Here is a 22,587-nt window from a genome sequence, read left to right as displayed (position 1 = left end):
TGGGTTGCTCTTCAGAGGAACGGTGTGGACTTGTTGGGCCGAAGGGAATCTAATCTAATCTACTTAGTTATCCAAATTACCCATGAAGTTAACTTTTCTGTGGCAGGGGGGAGAGGAAGCCTTGCCAAATAGATAAGTCCAATAATTCAATGGATTTAGAATGGAAGCTTCAATTCCTTAATAAAAACATATAAAGCAGCCTTTATAAAGAGAATATTAAAAACTTCCTCACTGCATGTTACGTTGTCAAATGAACAATTTTCATTGTTCTGTTGCTAGTGAAATAGGGCTATGTGCAACGAACCAAGAATGAAATAGTGTATAGAAATATTAATCAGGCTTTCTGATCAGACTCAGGAAGAATTCTAAACTATGTCCTTCAGCTGTCCCATGAAGTTGTCTTTGTCAAACTACCCAGCCATGGAAAACCTTTCCATCAGGGTGAAGAAATTCACACGGATTTCCCCCAGATCATCATTGCTGCATCTATCATTAAAACCTATCCCTCCGACTGCATCCTTTTCCGTGCTGAGGCACCTTGAAAAAAGTCACATTTTCACACCAGACTGCCATTTATGTTTTGTATAAGGTTCTAATTAGAATGAGAAGAACAAAATTCGCGAGATTGAGGAAGAAAACTTAAAGAGGAGAGCTGAATCAACTTGTGGTTCTGTCGCCAACTGTGAAGCAAAGGGAAGAGCTCCATTTAACACTGATCTCCTTCTGACCTAGAAATAAGTAATGCTATCAAATGGAACTTGAGCTGTTTGGGCATTTAATATGAATAGGATTCAAGATTTGGAGCTGCCGGTGCTGGACAGGGGTGTACAAAATTAAAAATCACACAGCACCAGGTTATAGTCCAACAGGTTTATTTGGAAGCATTAGCTTTCGGAGCGCCGCTCCTTCATCAGGAGGATTCAAGACATTATATATTATTTCTCTATTAGTTTCAGCTGCTTAATTGGAGTCATGTGCTCTCTTTGTTCAATGCTGCTGTTCTATTTGTGACTAGAATGATATCTGAGCAATCTTAATTCTAGATCTCTCTTCCATTGTTTCCATGTCACTTTCAATGGATTGCAACATTATAGCAGAAACAGTTTTTTGTGGCTCAAGTTTTAATTGCCTAACAGAAGAAAGATAAATCAGAGATTTGTTGACCACGCGTCATGTTCTATTGGGTTTCATTCTATTTAACGTGACCTACATAACTGTGTACTTGCTAGAAAATTTCTGTAACAGTGATTGAGAGATCTATGCCTCTGTGGTGTTTACTTCCATATAATTTGATAATAGTTTATTTTGGCCCATTTCCCAATTCAAAGTAATGTATCAAGTAACATCTGAGGGCTTTAAAGAATTCACCAGGATTTTTGCGAGGTGCCCTATTGGAAAGAAAATGTACTTACTTTGATTGTCACTGTCTTTTGATAGTAAAGTGAGAAGTTTCCTTTTTCTGATGAAATCCTAGGTGTTGTTTGGTCAGGGGTGGTTAAATTGATACCAACCTTGATGTGTTATCTTACAATCTTTAGGCAAATCTAGATATTTGAGCACCCATCATAATGCTATAAATCCACCAGTTGCATGGTATGGAAAATGCCATTCATAGTTCGTTGGCATTGTCCATAACTGTTTTTTCATAGCATATATAGTTTCAAATGTCCTTTGGACAGCCACCTGGAGATCCTGAGCAATAGCGATACATTGTTTGAATGTAGGCTAATCTTCAGCTTCACTGGAAGGTCATCAATCCTTGATTTCCTCCTTCTGCCGATGGCAATGAGCAAAGATCCGAAGTCCAGCGTGAACAATAGTGACAGAAGACACTCCTTGTTTGGTACAACACCCTGTTCTGAAAGAATATGTGAGGGACTTATTCCCTGCCTTGGAGGCTGTGGCAATGAAGACCATTTATATCCATTTTCACAAAACTAGAGCAATCCCAGATGTACTCAACAAAACTTCCACTCAACCTTGTCATCTCTTTTTTCCACATGTGCTGAGACATTGATAAGAACCATTGAAAAATAAGTTATTTCATTAAATAAGATAAGCACAGTGCTTGAAGGCCATTGATTCTTGAATGAATCCAACATGGTCCTGTGTGCAAGGTCCTTTTCCAGCCTAAAGCCTCTTGTTACAACATTCAGTGTAAATTGGAAGCTGCCTGATTACTTAAACCCTTCTATTTTTTAAAAGAGAGATGTGGACTGAACTAGGGCGTAAAGGCTAATCAGCATTAAATTTGTTATTCCCAGGGGAATCCTTCTCTATTGACATAATTCTATTCTGTAAAAGGAGGCCACTTAATCAATCATGCTTGTATTATCTCACTAAACAGCTGCTCCCATAGAAACTATTCCCTATGCCATTACATTTTTTATTGTTTCAGGTATTTATTCATTTATTTTTAAAAGTATCATGGATTTTGATTCTGAGTCTTCCAGTTTGTTTGCTCTAAACCTTATCATTTAGTGTTGCATCTTAGCCTTTCTCACAAGATATATCACTTTGTGTTCAATTGCATTAAATATCACATGACGGATATTGGCTATATCTACCAACTTGCCTATGCCCTCCTGAAATTGCTTATTGCCCTAATGTTTTCCCTTTTTTCTAAGTGTGGAAACAGGCCCTTCAGCCCAACAAGTCCACACCGACCCGCCGAAGCGCAACCTACCCATATTTCTACATTTACCCCTTACCTAACACTACGGGCAATTTAGCATGGCCAATTCACCTGACCCGCACATCTTTGGACTGTGGGAGGAAACCGGAGGAAACCCATGCAGACACGGGGAGAACGTGCAAACTCCACACAGTCAATCACCTGAAGCAGGAATTGAACCCGGGTCTCTGGCGCTGTGAGGCAGCAATGCTAACCACTGTGCCACTGTGTCGCCCGCTAACTGAAAGAAGTGGGATAGCTGCATCAATTAAATCCATCAAAGATTTCAAGAGAAACTGCTGTTACCCAGAGAGTGGTGAAAATATGGACATTGCTATCAAGTGGACTAGTTGGGATAAATAATATTTAGCGGGGCATGATGCACATATGTTTGCAGCAGAGATTGACTAGGTTCATCTGAAGCATAAGTTGTGCAGTGCAGAATTGTTTCTGTGTTGTAAAATAAGATGGCATTATCAATGTTGGCGGGTTCAGCAATTTTATACTGATGTACTGTGCTATTTGGCACCACACCTTGTTTTGATCACAGTAAACAAAGCATTCAGAAAGATTAATGAAATCACTAGAAAATAGTGAAAATGGGTAACACAGGGAAATATGAGGAGTTCAAGAAAGTGGGTCTGGGCGGCAAGTTATCCGAAAATAGCTGCAAAGAGCAATCATAAAGTCTTTGATGTCGATAAAGTGTCGTGCAGATCACATTACTTTCCCTTGGCAAGTTGAAAATATGAGCGCAGCAGAAATGTTACCAGGAAGACATTATGTTATCTCTATTGATTAGTGATAGCACTGTTGCCTCTGAGTCAGTAGGTATGAGTTCAAGTCAAGAGATTTGAACGCACAATCTAAATTGAGGAAGCCCTGACTGTTGGAGGTGCTGCTTTTCAAATGAGATATTCAAACAGTGTCCCACCTGTCATCATATTGAACGTCTAAAATTCCACAACACAATTTTATAGAAGAACGTCTTCCTGGTGTCCAATCCAATGTTTATCCCTCAACCAACATCACTGAGACAAGCTAGTTTTTTTTAGGTTGTAATGTGGAATCAGGTTGGGTGGAACTAAGAAATAGCAAGGAAAAGAACTTATGGATGGAAGTCTCTATAGGCTCTCAAAAAGTCACACAAAGTATACGTCAGAAAATGATAGAGGCATTGATAAAGGGCACTGCAATTTTCATGAGTGATTTTAATCTGCGTATTGACTGGACAAATCAGATAGACATGGATAAACTTGAAAGACTTGTTTCTTAGAGCAGCATGTTGCAGAAGCTGCCCAGAAATAGGCTGTTTTCGATCTAATAATGTATAATGAGGGAGGGGTAAGCTGAGATCTTATAGTTAAGGATCCACTAGTTGACAAACTATATTAGGGCTGAAAGCAGATAAATTGTCAGGTTTGAGGGTTTGTATCTAAGGGTTTGGAAGGAAGTGTTGTGGGAGGATTCCAGTAGATTGGAAAATCATTAATACGATGCCTCTGCTCAAAAAGAAAAGGAGACAGAGAGCAGAAAATGATAGATCTGTTTGCCTAACATTTGATGTGAAAATGCTAGAGTCTGTTATGAAGGAAGAAATAACAAAACATATACAAACATATAGCATAATGCAATCAAACAGAGTCAACATTGTTTTGGAAAGTGAAAACAAATTTGACAAATGTTTTGACAATTAGAGTCATAGAGTCATAGAGATGTATAACATGGAAACAGACCTTTCGGTCCAACTCGTCCATACCGACCAGATATCCCAACCCAATCTAGTCCCACCTGCCAGCACCTGACCCATATCCCTCCAAACCTTCCCATTCATATACCCATCCAAATGCCTCTTAAATGGCTGCAATTCTCCCAACCTCCACCACTTCCTCTGGCAGCTCATTCCATACACATACCATCCTCTGCGTGAAAAAGTTGACGCTTAGGTCTCTTTTATATCTTTCCCCTCTCACCCTAAGCCTATGCCCTCTAGTTCTGGACACCCCCACCCCAGGGAAAAGACTTTGTCTATTTATCCTATCCATGCCCCTCATGATTTTGTAAACCTCTATAAGGTCATCCCTCATCCTCCGACGCTCCAGGGGAAACAGCCCCAGCCTGTTCAGCCTCTCTCTATGAGCTCAAATCCTCATACCCTGGCAACATGCTTGTAAATCTTTTCTGAACTCTTTCAAGTTTCACAACATCTTTCTGCTAGGAAGGAGACCAGAATTGCACGCAATATTCCAACAGTAGCCTAACCAATGTCCTGTACAGCCATAAAATGATCTCCCAACTCCACTGAGTATTGAGTACACTGACCAATAAAGGAAAGCATATCAAACGCCTTCTTCACTATCCGATCTACCTGAAACTCCACTTTCAAGGAGCTATGAACCTGCACTCCAAGGCCTCTTTGTTCAGCAACACTCCCTTGGGCCTTACCATTAAGTGTATAAGTCCTGCTAAGTTTTGCTTTCCCAAAATGCAGCACCTCACATTTATCTGAATTAAACTCATCTACCACTTCTCAGCCCATTACTACATCTCATCAAGATCCCATTATAATCTGAGGTAACTTCCTTCACTGTCCACTATAGCTCCAATTTTGGTGTCATCTGCAAACTTACTTACTATATCTCTTATGCTCATATATCTTATATATCAATGATGAAAAGCAGTGGACCCAGCACCAATCCTTGTGGCACTCCACTGGCCACAGGCCCCAGTCTGAAAAACAACCCTCCATCACCACCCTCTGTCTTCTACCTTTGAGCTAGTTCTGTATCCAAATGGCTAATTCTCCCTGTATTCCGTGAGATCTAACCTTGCTAACCAATCCCCCATGGGGAACCTTGTCAAAAGCCTTACTAAGGTCCATATAGATCACATCTACTGCTCTGCCCTCATCAATTCTGTTTGTTACTTCTCCAGAAAGCTTAATCAAGTTTGTGAGTCATGATTTCCTATGCGCAAAGCCATGTTGACTATCCCTTATCAGTCCTTGCCTTTCCAAATGCATGTACAGCCTGTCCCTCAGGATTCCTTCCATCAACTTGCCCACCACCAATGTATGGCTCACTGGTCTATAGTTCCCTGGCTTGTCCTTACCACCTTTCTTAAACAGTGGCACCACATTAGCCAACCTCCAGTCTCTGGCACCTCACATGTGACTATCAATGATACAAGTATTTCAGTAAGAGGCCCAGCAATCATTTCCCTAGCTTCCCACAGAGCTCTCGGGCACACGGGTACAGGTCCTGGGGATTTATTCACTTTTATGCATTTCAAAACATTCAGCATTTTCTCCTCTGTAGTGTGGACATTTTCCAAGATGTCACCATCTATTTCCCTACATTTTATATATTCCATGTCCTTTTACCCAGTGAATACTGATGCAAAATACTTGTGTGGTATCTCCCCCATCTCCTGCAGGATCACACAAAGGCCGCCTTGCTGATCTTTGAGGGGCCCTGTTCTCTGCCCAGTTACCCTTTTGTCCTTAATGTATTTGTAAAAACCCTTTAGGGTTCTCCTTAACCTTCTTTGCCAAAGCTATTTCATGTCCCCTTTTTGCCCTCCTGATTTCCCTCTTAAGTATACGTTATTGTGCAAGATAGGAACTCTCATATTGGGAATAATTTATTAGCATGGATTGAGGATTGTTAACACACAGAAGACAGAGTCAAGATGAAATGGTCTTTTTCAGGTTAGAAGGATGTAACTAGTGGAACACCGCAAGGATCAGTCCTACGACTTCAATTGTTTACCATCTACATTAATAACTTGGGGGAAGAGCAGAGTGGAAGGCAGGCAAATTTGCTGATGATATACTAATATGTGGGAGGGCACATTATGATGAGCACACAAAGATTCTGGAAGTGACTATGGATAGGTTGGGTAAACGGATAACATCTCGGCTGATGGAGTTTAATTCCGGAAAGTGTGAGGCGTTGCGCTTCGGTAGGAAGAATCTAAAGTCAGACTAATGTTTATATGGGCAGAGACTCCAAAAAAAAAGTCTAACACTGAGGGTGCTGGGTTTTCTTGTGTATAAAATCTGAAAACTTGCAGTTGCTTCAAGTAATTAAGAAGGCAAATAGAATTTTGACCTTTATTGCTAAGTGCTGGAGTTTAAAAATAGGGAACTTTTATTGTAGATTAATGTCACCGCTGATCATTGCTGTTCCCTTATCACATGCATCACATGTATTCTTGTGTCCTCAGTATTGTTACTATTGGGTGGATTTGTAAACCACATCCACTCATTATTTCTTTCTCAACTATGCTTCATCTCCAAATTGCTTTTACATCCTAATGTTTTGAAACAAGGTCATTTCTAGTTATTGCACAAGTTTGATTAACAGTGCTATCTCTCCACCTTAGCAAGGTTTCCTATTCTTCTTGAATGTCATCTGCCTCTCAAGTTTTGGGATCCACTCCTTATCATCATGCACCTTCCTTGTCTTTGTAACAGCTATAAGATGATTTTCATTAACTTTAACATGAGCTATCAATATGTCAGGGTGGCTCAGTGGTTAGCACTGCTGCCTCACAGTGCCAGGGTTTGATTCCCGGGTGACTTTGCACATTCTCGATGTGTCTGTGTGGGTTTCCTCCAGGTGCTCCGGTTTCCTCCCACAGTCCAAAGGTGTGCAGCTCAGGTGGATTGGCCATGCTAAATCACCCATAGCATTAGTTACATTAGTCATGGGATAAGTGTATGGAAATGGGTCTGGGTGGGTTATTCTTTGGAGGGTCAGTGTGGATTTGTTGGGCCAAAGGGCCTGTTTCCACACTGTAGGGACTCTAATCTGCTATGGATGCTGGAAATCTGAAACTCAGCAGACTGGACAGCACCTATGAAGAGGAAAACGCAGAGTTAATGTTATAAGTTTTCAAAGAAGAGTAGTATCAGACTTGATTTGTTTGCTCTGCCTCTGTTGCCAGACCAGAGTTTCTTATGTCACTTAGCTGCTTTTATTTCAGCTATCAGTTTGTTTACTTTGTTACAAATGCTGTGTGTATTTATACACAGAGCCTTGAATTTTGTCCTTTTCTTAATCTTGGTCTTGATGGTCAGTGTATTCTTCAACTTTTTTCTTTCTCTGTGTTCCTCCCTGCCACTCTCTGACCCTCGTTTCCCGCATTACTGCTTTCCTCTCTTATCTCATCTCTACTTTTCAGTACTGTACATCACATCTTTCCTCATTTGATCCCTCACCCCTCTATTCAGTTTAAGTCTTCTTTACTTGATGAGTATGTAATTTTCAAGAAAATTGGCCACAACACTCTCATTGGTATCACTCCCATTTTCCCTTGAATACTTACCAGGGACCAAAGCCCTTCCTGAAGAAGGACTCATGCCCGAAACATCAATTCTCCTGCTCTTTGGATGCTGCCTGACCGGCTGCGCTTTTTCAGCAACATATTTTCAGCACTAATTAGATCACACCAAAGGATAGGAACACATACTTATAGAACATAGAACGTAGAACAATACAGCACAGTACAGGCCCTTCAGCCCATGATGTTGTGCCAAGCATTCATCTTAATCTAAGATCAACCTAACCTACATACCCTTCAATTACTGCCATCCAGTTGCTTGTCCAGCAGTTGCTTAAATGTCCCTAAAGTCTCTGATTCTACTACCACTGCTGGCAGAGTATTCCACACACCCACCACTCTCTGCATAAAGAACCTACCTTTGACATCTTCCTTATATCTTCCTCCAATAACCTTAAAATTATGACTCCTTGTGACAGCCATTTCTGCCCTGGGGAAAAGTCTCTGGCTATCCACTCTATCTATGCCTCTCATTAGCCTGTACACCTCTCTCAAGTCACCTCTCTTCCTTCTTCTCCCCAGTGTGAAAAGCCCTAGCTCCCTCAACCTCTCTTCATAAGACACGTCCTCCAATCTAGGCAGCATCCTGGTAAATCTCCTCTGCACCTTCTCTAAAGCATTTACATCCTTCTTATAATGAGGCGACCAGAACTGGAGACAATATTCCACGTGTGGTCTAACCAGGGTTTAATACAGCTGCCGCAAAACCTTAAACTCAACCCCCTGTTAATAAAAGCCAAAACACCATATGCCTTCTTAACAACCCTTTCAACTTGAGTGGCAACTTTGATGGATCTATGTATGTGGAGCCCCAAGATCCCACTGTTTCACACTGCCAAGAATCCTGTCTTTAACCTTGTATTCAGCATTCAACTTCTGAGTCATGTATTCATTTCTCGAATGTTCAGCACCCTATGCCAATTTGCATGCTTCTCGGTAATAGTCGGGAGATTAATCTTTGAGTTTTATACTCTTTTGTAATTATATTCTCATACAATTAATGCAGAAACACATTTTCCTGGTTCCACCAATGTCACTGGTACCTGGATTAACCGTGACAATGGGGATCCTACCCGTTATACTTCAGACTCCTCTCCAGCCCTAAGCCGGTGTCCCAAAGCCTGGCACTGGGCAAGCAAATAACCGCCTGGACTTGCACTTCTTGCTGCAAAGAATGGTGCCAATCCCCATCTTTATTCAGTCCCCAACTATTACGATTTGTCCAACTCGAATGGCTTCTTCATGGTCACTTTGCTCATCCACTCTGCCATCTCATGTAAACAAGCTGAGACAGCTCCAAATTGACTGACCAATTGTATGCGCCATCGCCCCTTACTTGCCTCACTCCCACTTGCCCCTCCTACCCCTGACTGCTGACCAAATCAGAAGCTGTACTATAATAGGTGTGCCTGCCTCCTCGTCCAAACATCCCTTCCCTGCCCTGTCACAGTGCCTGTAGCGCAGCCTTTAGCTCAATGACATTGAGTTCAAGCATTTCAAGCAGTAAAAATGCAGATGTGCTTGCCCTACAATCTAATGGTATCCAGGAGCTTTGATGTGCCGCTGTCTTGACGCATCACCTCTCCTGCCACCCTTAATAAGCTTCAGTTAATTACTAAGGAATAGTGTCCCACCCAGCACCAAACCCACAAAGGAGCTGATGGTCAAGTGAAAATTTCAGACCTGGCATAGATTGTTTTTAGAAAAGCTTAAGAGCTGGAGACCGAAGGCCACTATGTGAAGTGACAGTACAGATCAGGCTTTTATCCATGGAGCATTGGAGGTGGAGGGCTGATCTTATAGAGGGTTTCCCCACATCTCTGCTCTAAACTATCTCAACACTAAACTCTGGAATTCCCTCTCGAAATGCTTGCATCTATACTTCTCTTTTAAAGCCATACTGCTTTGACAAAGTTTATACTGACCGCAGGAGGATTGATGTTTCTTTCATCTCAAAAATACACTTTATTCATAAAAAATATCTTTACAGTTCAGTTCTGTACAGTTGCATACCAAGGAAACAAACAAACATTGGAGTTTGACTCCATCCAAACAACCAAAGGCGTCTCTTAGTTGAACCGGACTGTATGTAAATACATTTGAGGCATTTGGGGGGGCCTGGTAACTGCACAAGCACCCATTTATCTTCATCCAAAAGACCTCAGATAGTGGTCTTTCCTCACAGCGCCTTGGCAGCAGCTGGCCCATGCATGTAGACCTTGGAATGTACCAGTCTGCAACATTCGGCCAGGGCCAACTCCTTGTTCTGAAAGACAGGAGGACTGACAATTTTTCTGCTATTGTGTTATATCCAAGGAATCTCCTGACAATTCCATCAAATAGCTGGATGAATAGCAAGAGCACCTTTTTTGTGGGTGTGGGGTGGTGGAGGTGAAGTTCATCAGTAATGTACAATTCATGAGGCTCTTGGTAGGTTGAGTGTGTCTAGGCTTCCTGGAAGTTTGACATCTTTTCAAGTTAGCTGGAATTTAGGAAGGTTTCATTTTTATTTAATCATATCTACGTGCAAATAAATCTCTCTGCATGCAGGGAAACTTAACTGCTGTTGACTGTGCTAGGAAAGGAGGGGGGAGAAGGAAAGGGATATCTTTTTCTTAAGAAGTTGTATTTTGAATAGAAGTGAAACAATTCAGAGAAAGAATGAATTCTAAGGAGTGATATGTCACACTGTGAGCTAACACCTAAAGCCCCTATTTTCTTTGTAATATTGTCAACAATTTGACTTCCCCTCAATGTTGGTATCACTGCATTAAAAGATTGAGGATCTATTACAACTTTAGTTTACTTTTAGATTAGCAAATTGGAAAGAGGGTGCAATTATATTTTTCCAGGTAGTAAAAACAGTGCAATTGTACTTTATTTCCTCATTATGTTATGACCATATGATTAATAGGGGGAAGAATAATGTACTTTTTCTCCTTCTCAAAGATTAGGGGTTGTGTGGTGTCCAAAGCCAATAGTATTCTATGTGATGAATCTAAAGTTATGTGTTTTTATTTTGCAACACAGCTAATTGTTTGCTTTCATTTTCCAGATTTCTTATCGTTCTGGTTTGTCTCATCTTCAGCGTCATGTCGACCATTGAGCAGTACCATTACTTTGCCAATAGAGCTCTTGTTTGGATGGTATGTAAACAAATGGTCTTAACCCTTGAAAACATTGTTATCTCTCTGTGTGTACTGTGGAACTTTTCAGCATGTTTTCTGGATTGTGTGGCATTGCCATTGATTGGTCTGTACGTACATGGAAATCTTAGAGTCTTTAACCTGAATGATTTAAGTTGATCTAAGATTTGAATTATGATGAAAACCGTCCATTCCAGGTGTTGAACTTAAAGAACCAACTTCCCTGCTGTTCCTCCAATGACCTGTTGTGCATCTGTTTCTAGTGCAGTTCTGAAGACTTTGTAAAATCCAATCCAGGCCAATTAATTGATCTTTACATTTCTTTTCATTTTGGCCAGTCATCTCAAGTGATCATTGAATGGGTCTGATAGTTCTCTGATTTAATACCTTGCTTAATTGACTGCTTTCTTTTTTTGATTCGTTCATGGGACGTAGAATCCCTACAGTGTGGAAGCAGCCCACTTGGCCCATCGTGTCCACACCGACCCTCCGAAGGGAATGCCACCCAGTCACAACCCCCATCCTATAACCCTGCACCACCTAGCCTGCACATCATGGGCAATTCAGCATGGGCAATTCACCTGACCTGCACATCTTCGGACTGTGGGAGGAAACCGGAGCACCCGGAGGGAACTTACACAGACACGGGGAGGATGTGCAAACTCCACACAGTCAGTCACCTGAGGCGGGAATTGAACCCGGGTCTCTGGCGTTGTGAGGCAGCAGTGCTAACCACTGAGCCACCATGTCCCTGGGCAGGCTGGAATTGAAGACCCATTTCCAATTGCCCAGAAAGCATTCAAGAGTCATCCACATTCCCAGAAGGACATTGGATGCCTTTAGCCATTCTCGATTGTCATAAAAACCCATCTGGTTCAATGATATCCTTTAGGGAAGGAAATCTGTCAACCTTATCTGGTCTGGCCTATGTGTGCCTTCACACCCAAGGTAATGTGGCTGACTTGTAAATGCTCTCTGAATAGTTAGGAATGGGCAATAAATGCTGGCCTAACCCCTGACATTGGCATCCCATGAATGAATTTTTATAAAAGCAGACATTTGAGCAGGAAGTTAAATGGGAGAACATTCCAAAGTTGCTTGAAAACTGAACCCTGAGTATCCCACACTTTTTAATTTTATGTCTTGTCAATCGATTCTGAATTTAAGTGTCTGTGAGATTACTCATATGAAATCTGAGATCTGGTAATGATGAAATACAGTCTGGAGGGAAAGGGATGAGATTGTAGTTTGAAGTTTGCTTTTCAAGATCAGTAATGTTAGTGGTAGGGACTCAGGAAATCTGGGTTATACAACTGGAGGAGTTTCAGAATAGACGACGAGTATTCAGGCCTTGCTGTTTTCATCTAGTGTCACTCTCCCACATTAGGCCATGCAGAAGCAGATGGGGACTGGGGGAAATAAATATTTAAAAGAAGGAAGAAGATTTCCCTTAACTCAGCACTCACCATGAGCCATTGGGCAGCTAAGTTGTGCTAAATATCAGAAAAATTCAAATTGAAGATTGAAAAAACTGGCTGCAGGGTTTTTTTTCAAAGAACCTGAAGTTCTGCTTTGCGCACTCAGTTTACGTTTCAAAGATTTCCGTCCAACTTACTCAACCAGTTGGGTGAATACCTTGCGGGAAGAGGACAAAAAGAAGGATTGGACGGATGATGAAGGAATTTTTTTGAATCAGTGCAACATTGAAACATGTCCTCTCACCGACGAGCTGCCACACTTTTTGTCTTGCACTGTGCTCTGGTTGAAGTAAATTTGGACAGTAGAAGTGGCGAGGGAGAGAAACCTGAAAGTGTTGGCTAATCACGCTCACTTAAAAACGCTGCGCTAATCTCGTCCTCCTGTGTCAAACCAGTCCGTGTTAATCCTTTCTGCTGGGAGGTTTCCAAAATGTGGGGAAAAATGTTAAATGGTGTGTGACGTAGGAGCCCCAGGCCTATGTGTGGTCACGGCTCAGTACATCAGAGCTTTCAGCTATCTGTACTGAGATAACCGAGGCTGCAGTGGTGACGGAGTAGAAATCTTGACATTAATTGAGGTCCGGTGAGATGAGGTTCGGGTTAAAACCACTTGCGGGTCGCAAACTGCAGTTGGGAGTGTGGTCGGCTGCCAAGTGTTGGACTCTTTTGCTGACGCGCAATGTCATTTCTTTTGGGGGAGACATTTCCCAACCTACTTTCCCAAGCCAACACCTCTCGCTCCCGGCTATCTCCGCGATTCAGGTTTTTCAACGTCACATTTTTCTTTAATTAAATCCTGGTTCGGTTCCAGTGGCATCATGAGATGGCTTTCTCGTCAGACTTGTGTCGTTTGTAATGATACGGGGCTGTTGCTAGTACCGTGTTCCCATTCTATGCCATGCTATTCACATGGCCCTGTAGGAATTGCAGAGGCAAACTGCACTGGCTGTTACATGCATGGGGGAACACTGGGGTAACGGCGCTGGTAAATTCTTGACGCAGTTTTCATTGATGTGTCTCTGTGCCTTCAGCCAGTGCAGAGCGTGAGATGACAAGGATCCCTGATAACTTGTCAAGTGATGTTGAAGGAGCAGAGGCTGCTTCATGTCCTTTAAGTGTCTTCTCCCATGCAGTATTTTCATGACTATAATAAGACCTTGAAATCACTGCTGACTGTGGCAATGTCATTAGCAGATAGAATCCTGCTTGAGGCACACTCTTTTTAGTTTTAAAAGCTCCTTCTGATATAATCTTCCAGAACAATGCAAAGAAGCTACAAATAAAGTTTGATAACACTTTGCGTTTAAAAATTCTGTCTCTCAGCATCTGGTTATGTTTTGTTCAGTCATTCCAGTTGGTAATTCAAGAAAATACAAGTTTCTGTTCCATCTGTAATATACCCAGACTCCAATAGATGGCGGCGTTGCCTATATTTTCTCATCTTTTATCCGAACTTTATGGATGCTCAAGGATCCCAGCCGCCTGGAAAACAATAATTTTAGTCTCTGGTCTTGAAATCCTGATTCTCAAATACTGAGCTGACACACAAGAGGTGATGATGAATTTTATCAGCTATGTCTAGTTTCACTGAGAGGGTCAGTGCATTGAGTCTAGGAGTTGGGTGGTCATTTTGTGGCTGTACAGACATTGGTTAGGCCACTTTTGGAATACTGTGTTCAATTCTGATCTTCCTCCTATTGGAAAGATGTTGTGAACCTTGAAAGGGTTCAGAAAAGATTTACAAGGATTTTGCCAGGGTTGGTGGGTTTGAGCTATCGGTAGCAGCTGAATAAGCTGGAGCTGTTTTCCCTGGAGCATCGGAGGCTGAGGGGTGACCTTATAGAGATTTATAAAATCATGACAGGTATGGATCGGATAAATAGACAAGGCATTTTTCCCGGGGAGTCCAAAAGTGGAGGGCATAGGCTTAAAGTCAGAAGGGAAAGATTTAAAAGGGATCTAAGGAGCTACTTTTTCAAGCAGAGGGTGGTGCGTGTATGGAATGAACTGCCAGAGGAAGTGATGGTGCAAGCTGTTACAATTACAACATATGAAAGGCATCTGGATGGGTGCATGAATAGGAAGGGTTTGGAGAGATATGGGCCAATTGCTGGCAGGTGGGACTAGATTAATTTAGCTCAGCATGAATGAGTTGGACTGGAGGGTCTGTTTCTGTGCTGTATATCACTATGACTCCATAAGGAAAACAGTGCACGTTTTCCAGGAACCTACTATATGCCTTAAAATGGGGTGAGCTAGGGGAAGAAAGGGTTTTGCTTTGGGAGCTGGTTGGTGAGGACTTTGGTTTTCAGTGTGCTTAGTGAAGGGCCCATTTACTCCTATATTTTAGCAAAGGAGTTAACAATGGCTTGGAGCTCAGTGTCTGAGTCTGCACGTGTGTAATTGTCATCCACATACTGAAGTCAAAGTGGTTTTGGATTGACAGTGGAGTAGGTTGAAGAGCTCCTTGCCTGTGGGTAATTTGCTGGAGGTAAGATCCAGGACTACAGTGAGAAAATTAGCAAAGAAAGTTGTAGAATGACACAGATCCTGTTTGAGCCCCAGTCTTTGCAGATTTGGGAGTGAACCTCCATGACCTGCCTCTGAGACAAACATCCATAACTCCATTTTCTCAACACCTCGTCCAGCTTGGTCTTGGTGTCACCCTGGTCCAGAATGAAGTAGATCATACCTTTAATTGTTAAACTATGTCCCCTATCAGGCACTAATTGCACTATTTAACTCTCTGCCCCTAATTGCCTCTCATTAACTCTCATAATGCTCTCTTTCCCCTCCTTAACTCTCTGTGCCATAATGCTCTATTTTCCCTCCTTAACAGTCTGCCTCACAACGTTCTGTTTGCCCCTCCTTAACTCCCTACCCCCTATTTTGCTATAATTGACCCGTTTAACACTCTGCCACACACACACACACACACACACACACCCTCATTTTTGTTGTTGAACCCTGGGGCAGATGGGATCTGTGCTGAAATTCTGAGACACTGTGGAGGTTCGTTTCTACCATCGTGGTACATCACCCATATCCCTCACCTCAGAAGAAAGGCTCGTGCCAGAGAATCTGGGACAGCATTGTGCTTGTGACTGGATTGATGTTGGTGGGCCAGAGCGATGGTGGGAGCTGTCTCCTTCGCAAGGCTCCTCCTGAGTCAGCTCTTGCTAAAGGTGTGTCGAAGTGTAGTCTGCACCTATCGAGAGGCACTGCAGTCTCGAGGGAAATCAAAGCAACAGCACCAGCCTCTATACATGGCCATTTTTAACCTCAGGAAAGCCTCGTGTATTTAGCTCCCCTCATGAAACTTGTCAGCATCCTGCCAGCTGTGGTCCTCAGTAATAAAAGCTCTCAGACCCTTTAATCCAGGCAGCAATGAGATGAAGGACTGTTTTTTTTATTTATTAATGCTTGTTGGAACGTGATGCTTGGCCAGAATAACACTAGTGCTTTGTTCTTCTTATTGACTGTGTTGTTGGATCTTTTATATCCAAACGGGGACTTTGTCTTATTGTCTCTGCCAATGATGGCCTTTTTGACAGTGTTCACTCCAGCAGTACAGCAGCAAAGTGGTAAATTAATTCCATGGTGAGGGTTGAACATACAACCTTCTGTCTCAGAGTTAAAAGCTTGGCTAAGCGAGCCTGTTAATAAGAACTACAACACGTGCAACGATTAATGGGAAGCTGGTATGGAAGTATCAGACAAAACTACACAATTCAGATTGGGGTTTAGGTTCCATGTTATGTTAGATTCATAGAGATATACACTATGGAAACAGATCCTTTGGTCCAACTCGTCCATGCCAACCAGATGTCCCAAATTAATCTAGTCCCATTTGCCAGCATTTGGCCTATATCCCTCTCAACCCTTCCTATTCTTATAACCATCCAGGTGCCTTTTAAATGTTGTAACTGTACCAGCCTCCATCACTTCCTCTGGCAGCTCATTCCATACACGTACCACCCACTACGTGAAAAAGTTGCCCCATAGGTCCCTTTTATATTTTTCCCCTCTCACCCTAAACCTACACCCTCTAGTTCTGGATTTACCTACCCCTGGAAAAGACCATGTCTATTTATCCTATCCATGCCCCTCATAATTTTGTAAACTTCTATAAGGTGACCCATCAGCCTCCGAGGCTCCAGGGAAAACAGCCCTAGTCTATTCAGCTGCTCCCGATAGTTCAAACCCACCAATCCCGGTGACATCCTTGTAAATTTTTCTGAACCCTTTCAAGTTTCACAACATCCTCCTTTTAGGAAGGAGACCAGAATTGCTCGCAATATTCCAATAGTGGCCTAACCAATGTCCTGTACAGCTGCAACATGACCTCCCAACTCCTGTACTCAATACTCTGACCAATAAAGGAAAGCAAACCAAACGCCTTCTTCACTGTCCACATTCTGCTGGGTTTAATGAGGGGAAGTTCAGACAGGATCCTCACTCAGATTCCTCTTTAATGTCTAGCTCGTCGCTTATGTCAGGCCATCGTATATTAAAACAAGCTGGAAATCCTGACAATGCATGATAGTGTCCCTTTTAATCACTATGATTCCTTGTCCTGCTTTCAAATTTTAATTTCAATTCATGTCAGGATTAATCTTTTCAGTACTGTCTTATCAGTGACTGCTGTATTTAGTGTGGATCTAAAACACAGGTTCTTTTGCTTTTCAGGTCCCTGTCCAACTTACAAACATGAGTAAGTCACTCAGTCCTTTGAACCTGTTCCATCATTCGACAGGACCTGGTTTTAGATTAGATCTCCTGCATTATGGAAACAGGCCCTTCGGCCCACCAAGTCCATACCATCCCTCCGAAGAGTAACCCACCCATTCCCCTACCCTGTGTTTACTCCTGACTATATTTACTCCTGATTAATGCACCCTAACATTATGGGCAAATCACCTAACCTGCACATCTTTGGATTGCGGGAGGAAACCCATGCAGACGCGGGGACAATGTGAAAACTCCATCCAGACAGATGGTTACCTGAAGTGGGAATCGAACCCAGGTCCCTGGTGCTGTGAGGCAGCAGTGCTACCACTTTTAATGTCAACTCAATGTTCCTGCATATGCCTAGTAATCCTTTACCCGTTTGGTGATCAAGAATCCATCTACCTCTACCTGAAAAATATCTTTTTAAGATTCTGCATCCACTTGAGGAAAAGACTCAGTTCTCTGAGAGAAACAAAATGTTACCTCTATCATAAATGGATGACACACAATTTGCAAACTCTTTGTAGATTCTCTTACAAAAGAAACATCCTCCCCAAAGCCAGCCAGTCAGTTTACCTCAGGATTATGATAGGTTTTAATTAAGTTACCTCTGATTCTTCTAAACTCTACAGGACACAGACTAGCCTATTCAGAGAAGGTAATCCACTTATTCCAGGTATTAGTCTACTAAACCCTCTCTGTTTCCACCACACTAGCAACCTTCTATAAGTACGGTGGCCCATACTGTACACTCTTTCTAAAGGGACTTCCTTTTCCTGGTCAAGGAAAGCCAGTTAGGAGGGTGCCATGCAGTAGGATGGCCATACTGAGCTGAAACCTCTATCAGTGATATCAAGCCACAGTAGCTGCTGAATGACCAGACCCACCATTCTAGGAAATGGGAGCAACAGGACTCCACTCATTTACAAAACAAAAGTCCTTCACTTTTCATGATTTTAATCAACCTGTTGAGATGTGTTACAGTATATCTCAGGAGCAGGTAAGACTTGCCGCTCCAGACATGGGGACTGCCATTAGAGCCCCTAACTTATACCCAGAGTCAAATTCTTTATTGGAAATATCTTCACCCATTTAGTCCAGTTATGTTCTCATTAACCTGTTCAGAGATGTTATGACACACTTCTGGAGCAGGTGGGATTTGAACCCAGCCCTCCTGGTTCAGAGATAGGAATACTACCATTGCACTACAAAATTCCAATCTCATTGCTTCAATGTGCATGATCTTAGTCTGCTTTATTATCAATCATCAATCAGTAATTAGCAGGAAACAAGGCCAGATGAAACAGTGGCTCAATGGTGAGGCAGCAGTGACAACAGCACCTGGGACCCAGGTTCGATTCCAACCTCGGGCGACTGTCTGTGTGGAGTTTGCATGTTCACCCCATGTCTGCATGACTTTCTTCCCACAGCCCAATGATGTGCAGATTAGGTAGATTGGCCATGCTAAATTGCCCGTAGTGTCCAGGGATGTGCAGGCCAGATGAATTACCCATGGGAAATATGGGGTGATGGGGATAGGATGGAGGATGGCATCTGATTCGGATGCTGTTCAGAGGGTCGGTGCATGCCTGATAGACCGAATATCCTTGTGAGTCTACAATTGGTTCAGTAGCAGATAGTTAAAGCTGTGTCAATCATTTGGGTTTAAACATTGATGTTTCCTGTATTACAGTGCTTTAAAAGCATTTGGTTTGGCTGTAATGCATTTTGAGACTTTTGGAGGTCATGAAAGGGGCTATATCTTTAGAATCATAGAATTCCTATAGTGTTGGAACAGGCCATTATACCCAACAAGTTCACATCGGCCCTCAGAAGAATATCCCAACCAGACCTATTCCCCTACCCTATTACTTTATATTTAACCCTGACTAATGCACCTAACCTACACATCCCTGACCACGTTGGCAATTCAACATGGCCAATTCATCTAACCTGCACATCTTTGTGACTGTGGGAGGAAAGTAGAGCACCTGGAGGAAACCCACGCAGACAAGGGGAGAATGTACAAACTCCACACAGACAGTCAGTCAAGGCTGGAATTGAACCCAAGTCCCTAGTGCTGTGAGGCAGCAGTGCCAACCACTGGGCCACCATGCCACCTTGCATAAAGTTAAGGCTTTGTTTTTATTTAGGCATGAGGGACAGTGCTGGAGGTGAATGTTCTCGGTCTGCAGTTTGCACATTTCTTCTGTGTGTCACTTCACAAATGAAATGAATGAAGATAGTGCCGGTGGTGTGGAGAGCTGTGACCTGAGGCATTGCCTAGGAGAATACGCAATATGGATGCTGGCGATAAGCAGTTAGTTGTTTGTCAAACCCATGGTCGGTCAGTTTTTTAGCTGGGCAGCATGAGTGGCTGGATGGGGCAGCTCCAGTAGTGTGTCGGCTGCTAAACTCAGAGAAAATATGTTTTGGGTGCCCCCGCCTCCCCTGTTTGGCATAAAGGGTCACCTTGTGGATGGCAAACTGGAAACAAAGCATGAGAAGAGGCTTCACACTCTGTCTGCCGCTCCCCTAACAGGATATTCCGAGTGGTGTTCCACAGGGAAACAATGCCGGAACTACTGTCATTTCACCACACGCACCCACATTTATTCCTGGCAGCTGCTATGTATCACTTGGCAGTGACTGGACTACACAGCGGGGGAGCATTGATAATGAACACAGCCCTGCCTAATACAGACCAGCAACTGAACTGCACTCCCTTTGTCCCAGCAAACTCTGGACATATGACTACTCCCATCCAACCATGTTGCCCTGGTGTAATTAAGAGCCATATTTCCTCCCACACAGTCTCTCTTTTGGCTCTGATTCACACTGAACTTTGGACATGACCAGTTTCAGTGTAGTAACATCCTCTCAAGTCACTGAGTGTACCAGACAGTAGGTCCTTCTGGTCTTCAAAGATTCATGCCGATCTAACCTCTGAGAAAGGAGGAAGAAGCTGCTTCTATCTGTACAGCAGCTTTTCTTGTCTGGTTTCCTGACTGAATTGTGATCAAAGTGTGGCAATTGGCATGGCTGCCAACACAGAGCCCTCGGCAGTGAGTGGACATAATTACTCCTGGATGAACATCCGTACTGCCCAGAGGTAAACCCTTTCTCACTTAAATGAGTTTCACAGCGTTCTCTTTTTGTTTATTAATTTAATTTCGAAGGAAAGCCCACAGCATCAACTTTCTGCAGCAAACTGTGCAGAAGTCAAAATCCCACCCCTTTCTTTGCAATTGTGGAGTGCTTATTTAGTTTCAGTCAGTACTGAACCACCTCATTGGAGGCCTTAATGCAAGTGACAGGTGTTCCTTTGGCCCCTCACTCTCCCTCTCTCTCTCTCTCTCACACGCACAAACTCACACATGCACTCACTCACTCACTCATTCACACATACACATTCAGTCTCCCACACACACTCTCACACACATACACACACTCTCTCACACACGCACAGACACACACTCACATTCATTCTCTCACACACTCACGCATACAAACACATTCACTCTCTCACATACACACAGACATATACACACACACACACACACACACATTCACTGTCTCACATATACACACACACAAGTCCACCATTAAGCAATGCTTTCTGCAAATCAATGCACTCCATAGAACTCCGAGGCCTGTTGTCTTTTGTATCATGCCTGATTTTACGTCTGACCTTAGCCAGCTGGAGTTCCATTGTTTTAAGTGCAATGGTGCATCTGATGTTACAAAACTAAATCAGCTGAGATGGGCGCAGCAGCTTTGGTTCCCAGGACAAACAATAACGGCATGAGTCTATCCTTCTGAGAAAGTTGCCAATTGATCGCAGCTGAAGCGATGCTCTTTGATTTGAATTGGCGCTTGAGATGGCCCTGCCAGCTGTTGCCGATAGTGACCAGCCCACAGGTTGCTTCTGGGAAGCCAGAGGCTACATGTGGGTTGGCTGCAGTAACCACTGGGGCCGGTAGCGCGTCTTAGTGGATTGTGATGTCACCGTAATCTGTGCTCTTCGACTCGCCTTGCTGAGGAGGCAGACTCCCTTCAACTGTTGCAACCGTTACCAGGCAGAAGGGGAAGCAAGCATTGCATTTACATAGCACCCTTCACATCATCCCAGTGTGCTTTACCAGCAATGTGTAGTGAACGTTGTAAGAAGACCTTAGAGTGCAGGTTCATAGCTCCATGAAAGTAGAATTGCAGTGGATAGGATAATGAAGAAGGCATTTGGTATGCTTCCCTTGATTGGTCAGAGTATTGTGTACAGGAGTTGGGAGGTCAAGTTGCGGCTGTACAGGACATTGGATAGGCTACTTTTGGATATTGTGTGCAATTCTGGTCTCCTTCCTATCAGAAGGGTGATGTGAAACTTGAAATGGTTCACAAAAGGTTTACAAGGATGTTGCCAGGGTTGGAGGATCTTAGCTATAGGGTGAGGCTGAACAGACTGGGGCTGTTTTCCCTGGAGCGTAGGAAGCTGAGGGGTGACCTTATAGAGGTTTATAAAATCTTGAGGAGCATGGATAGTGTAAGTATACAAGGTCTCTTCCCTGGAGTAGGGGAGTCCAGAACGAGAGGGCATAGGTTTATGGTGAGAGGGGAAAGATATCAAAGGGGCCTAAGGGGCAACTTTTTCACACGGAGGGTGGTACGTGTATGGAATGAGCTGCCAGAGGAAGTGGTGGAGGCTGGTACAATTACAACATTTAAAAGGCATCAGGATATGTATATGAATAGGAAGGATTTAAAGGGATATAGGCCAAGTGTTGGAAAATAGAACTAGATTAGGTTAGGATATCTGGTCGGCATGGGCGAGTTGGACCGAAGATTCTGTTTCACTCCTGTGCAGTTCTATTACTCTTTGACTAATGTCATTGACCATATCTGTATGTGTGGTGGATGTATTGCATTATTTCTCTGGTCATTAACTGTGAAGACCAGTCCAAAATACCTGTTCAAATTACATTTAAAAGGCATCTGGGTGAGTATATGGATAGGAAGGGTTTGGAGGGATATGAGCCGGGTGCTGACAGGTGGGACTAGATTAGGTTGGGATATCTGTTATCTGGTCAGCATGGATGAGTTGGACTGAAGGGTCTGTCTATCTCTATGACTCTATGACTCTAAGTGCAGCAAAGTTTCACCCAGCAACCTCCCAAATGCAGCAGTGTCATAATGACCAGCTGATCTCATTTCTTTT

General features: G+C 43.0%; 1 protein-coding gene across 2 annotated transcripts in view; it reads left to right on the top strand.

Annotated features, from left to right (window-relative positions):
- The window catches only part of LOC132824369 (potassium voltage-gated channel subfamily KQT member 1), a 707,684-nt gene that overhangs the window by 152,248 nt on the left and 532,849 nt on the right, over positions 1–22,587 (top strand). For both annotated transcript variants that reach the window (XM_060838761.1, XM_060838762.1), the window contains exon 3: positions 11,076–11,166. In XM_060838761.1, the coding sequence (XP_060694744.1) occupies positions 11,076–11,166 (91 nt within the window). The remainder of the gene's footprint in view (positions 1–11,075; positions 11,167–22,587) is intronic.

This window comes from Hemiscyllium ocellatum, chromosome 18, assembly GCF_020745735.1.
Source record: "Hemiscyllium ocellatum isolate sHemOce1 chromosome 18, sHemOce1.pat.X.cur, whole genome shotgun sequence".
Classification (NCBI taxonomy): domain Eukaryota; kingdom Metazoa; phylum Chordata; class Chondrichthyes; order Orectolobiformes; family Hemiscylliidae; genus Hemiscyllium; species Hemiscyllium ocellatum.
The sequence above is the reverse complement of the archived record's forward strand: the minus strand, read 5'-3'. Positions and strand labels throughout refer to the sequence as shown.